We start from the raw sequence: 2053 nt of genomic DNA on the forward strand, positions 1-2053 counted from the left end.
AAACTCTTGATGACCTAAATGATCAAAGTGTAGTAGATTGCATATGGTATGATCCTTCATACCATTTCACAGTCCACAAAATGTCAAACCTATGAAAACATGAACGTTTGTTCTTCATCAAACCGACTTATATCCGTCTACTGACATTACACCTTATAGATATACACATCAAAATTGCAGCAGCAGTGTACCTTCCTATTTCCAGGTCCACTCTACCACCTCTCAATGCAATGTCATTCCCCTTTTCCAAATACATAATACTATTAAAAATTAGGCATATCTCATCCATCTTCTATATAACCTAATGCATCAATTTGAGGCAGATGCAAAATAGTAAGAATTAGATAAAAAATCCTTATTCTCCATGATAGATGGGATATACCACCTTCACATAACACAACTACAAATTAATCTCACAACCATATAACATTTCACCTAACCTATCATTTCATTAATTAACCTCTTTATAATCCCTCTTTTCCACATTCCCCAATCATCAAACACAACATTTCATCATTCAAATTCTTCCATAACCATCAAAACCAATAAAAAAGTCTATCTAAAAATACAAACAAAGCAACTATAGAAGATGAAACAAGTAACTCACTTTTTCTTCTTTTTCTCACTTTTTCTTCTCTTTTCTACCACCTTATCAGTTTCACAAGCACCTGCATCATCCCCAAAATCCTCAACAAAAACTCCCACAGCACCATCACCAAAACCATTAGTCCCTAAATTACCTGAATCACCAGACTCGACAGATTCAGTCCCGGACGACATCACAAGAATCCTTGTAAAGGCGAAAACATTCTCCGTCCTAATCCGTCTCCTAAAATCAACAGAAATCATGAGTAGCATAAACTCACAGCTCATCACAGCCAAAACCGGCGGCTTAACAATCCTTGCACCGGACGATTCTGCTTTTTCAAGCCTCAAAGCCGGGTTCCTTAATTCCTTAGACGAAAACAAAAAAATCGAACTTTTACAATTCCACATCTTACCCCAATACGTAGCCAGCTCAAATTTCGATTCTTTAAGCAACCCTGTTCAAACGGTAGCCGGTAAAGACCCAACAAGGCTTCCACTTAATGTTAATGCATTAGGTAACAGTGTTAATATTTCAACTGGTGTTGTTAATGCTTCCATTGTTGGCATTGTTTACTCCGATAACAAGCTCGCAATTTATCGACTGGATAAAGTGCTTCTTCCTCTTGATTTCTTTAAAACTAAAGCACCTGCTTTGGCTCCATCACTTGCTGCTAGTGCTAAGGCTCCTAAAGCTGCTAAGGAGATTTCTTCAAGTGATGATCAAGATGAAAATGATCAGGATCATGGTAAATCTGGAACAGAGAGATTATGTGGATTTCTTGGAACAACGTTGGTGTCTCTTGTTGTTGTTGTCACAATGATGTGAAGTTGATGAATGGTTTCCATTTTGAGTTTTCTATGTCAATCACACACACACAGCCATGTCATTTTTTTTTTGTTTTTGCTTTTTATATAAATTTTCAATATATTTCTTGATTTCTTGTATATTCTCGTTATGAAGAGGATGTGAATCCTTGTGTCACTTTTGTTGTATAATCATTTTTATTGTATAAAAAAGTTTGATTTTTAAGATTAATTGTTGTGCACCGTCGGTGTAAATTTTTTTTACACATACATTCAATGACGCGTTGTCACATCATTTAATGAATGTCACATATGATGTGTTTTTAATTACCATATATGATGTGTCGGTATATTATTGACGCATGTGCAAAATAACTTTACACCGACGGTGCATATAAATTAAATTCTTGATTTTTTATGATACAAAAAAATTGTGATCTTTCTAATTCTATCCATTGTATAGGGAGTCTTTCGGATGTGGGTTCTTTTGTCAATAATTTGATTCATTCACACAATTGTAACATCTGTAGTCGTTGCCTTGTTAAACAAGATCGGACAAAATTTAAATCTGCATAGGAGAGCATCTACAATGATAATTTACAAAGAACCCTTGTGAATAACGGTCGTATAGTTAAGGACCAATCCGGACATTTTTTTTTAA

At 35.1% G+C, this 2053-nt stretch overlaps 1 protein-coding gene across 1 annotated transcript; it reads left to right on the forward strand.

The window, feature by feature from the left end:
* The first annotated feature begins 475 nt into the window (after positions 1-475).
* Positions 476-1624, forward strand: LOC123919981 (fasciclin-like arabinogalactan protein 11). Its single transcript, XM_045972046.1, has one exon. The coding sequence runs from the start codon at positions 590-592 to the stop codon at positions 1412-1414; it is 825 nt and encodes a 274-aa protein (XP_045828002.1). The 5' UTR covers positions 476-589; the 3' UTR covers positions 1415-1624.
* Positions 1625-2053: the final 429 nt, after the last annotated feature.

Source organism: Trifolium pratense, linkage group LG4 (assembly GCF_020283565.1).
Source record: "Trifolium pratense cultivar HEN17-A07 linkage group LG4, ARS_RC_1.1, whole genome shotgun sequence".
In the NCBI taxonomy this organism is placed as follows: domain Eukaryota; kingdom Viridiplantae; phylum Streptophyta; class Magnoliopsida; order Fabales; family Fabaceae; genus Trifolium; species Trifolium pratense.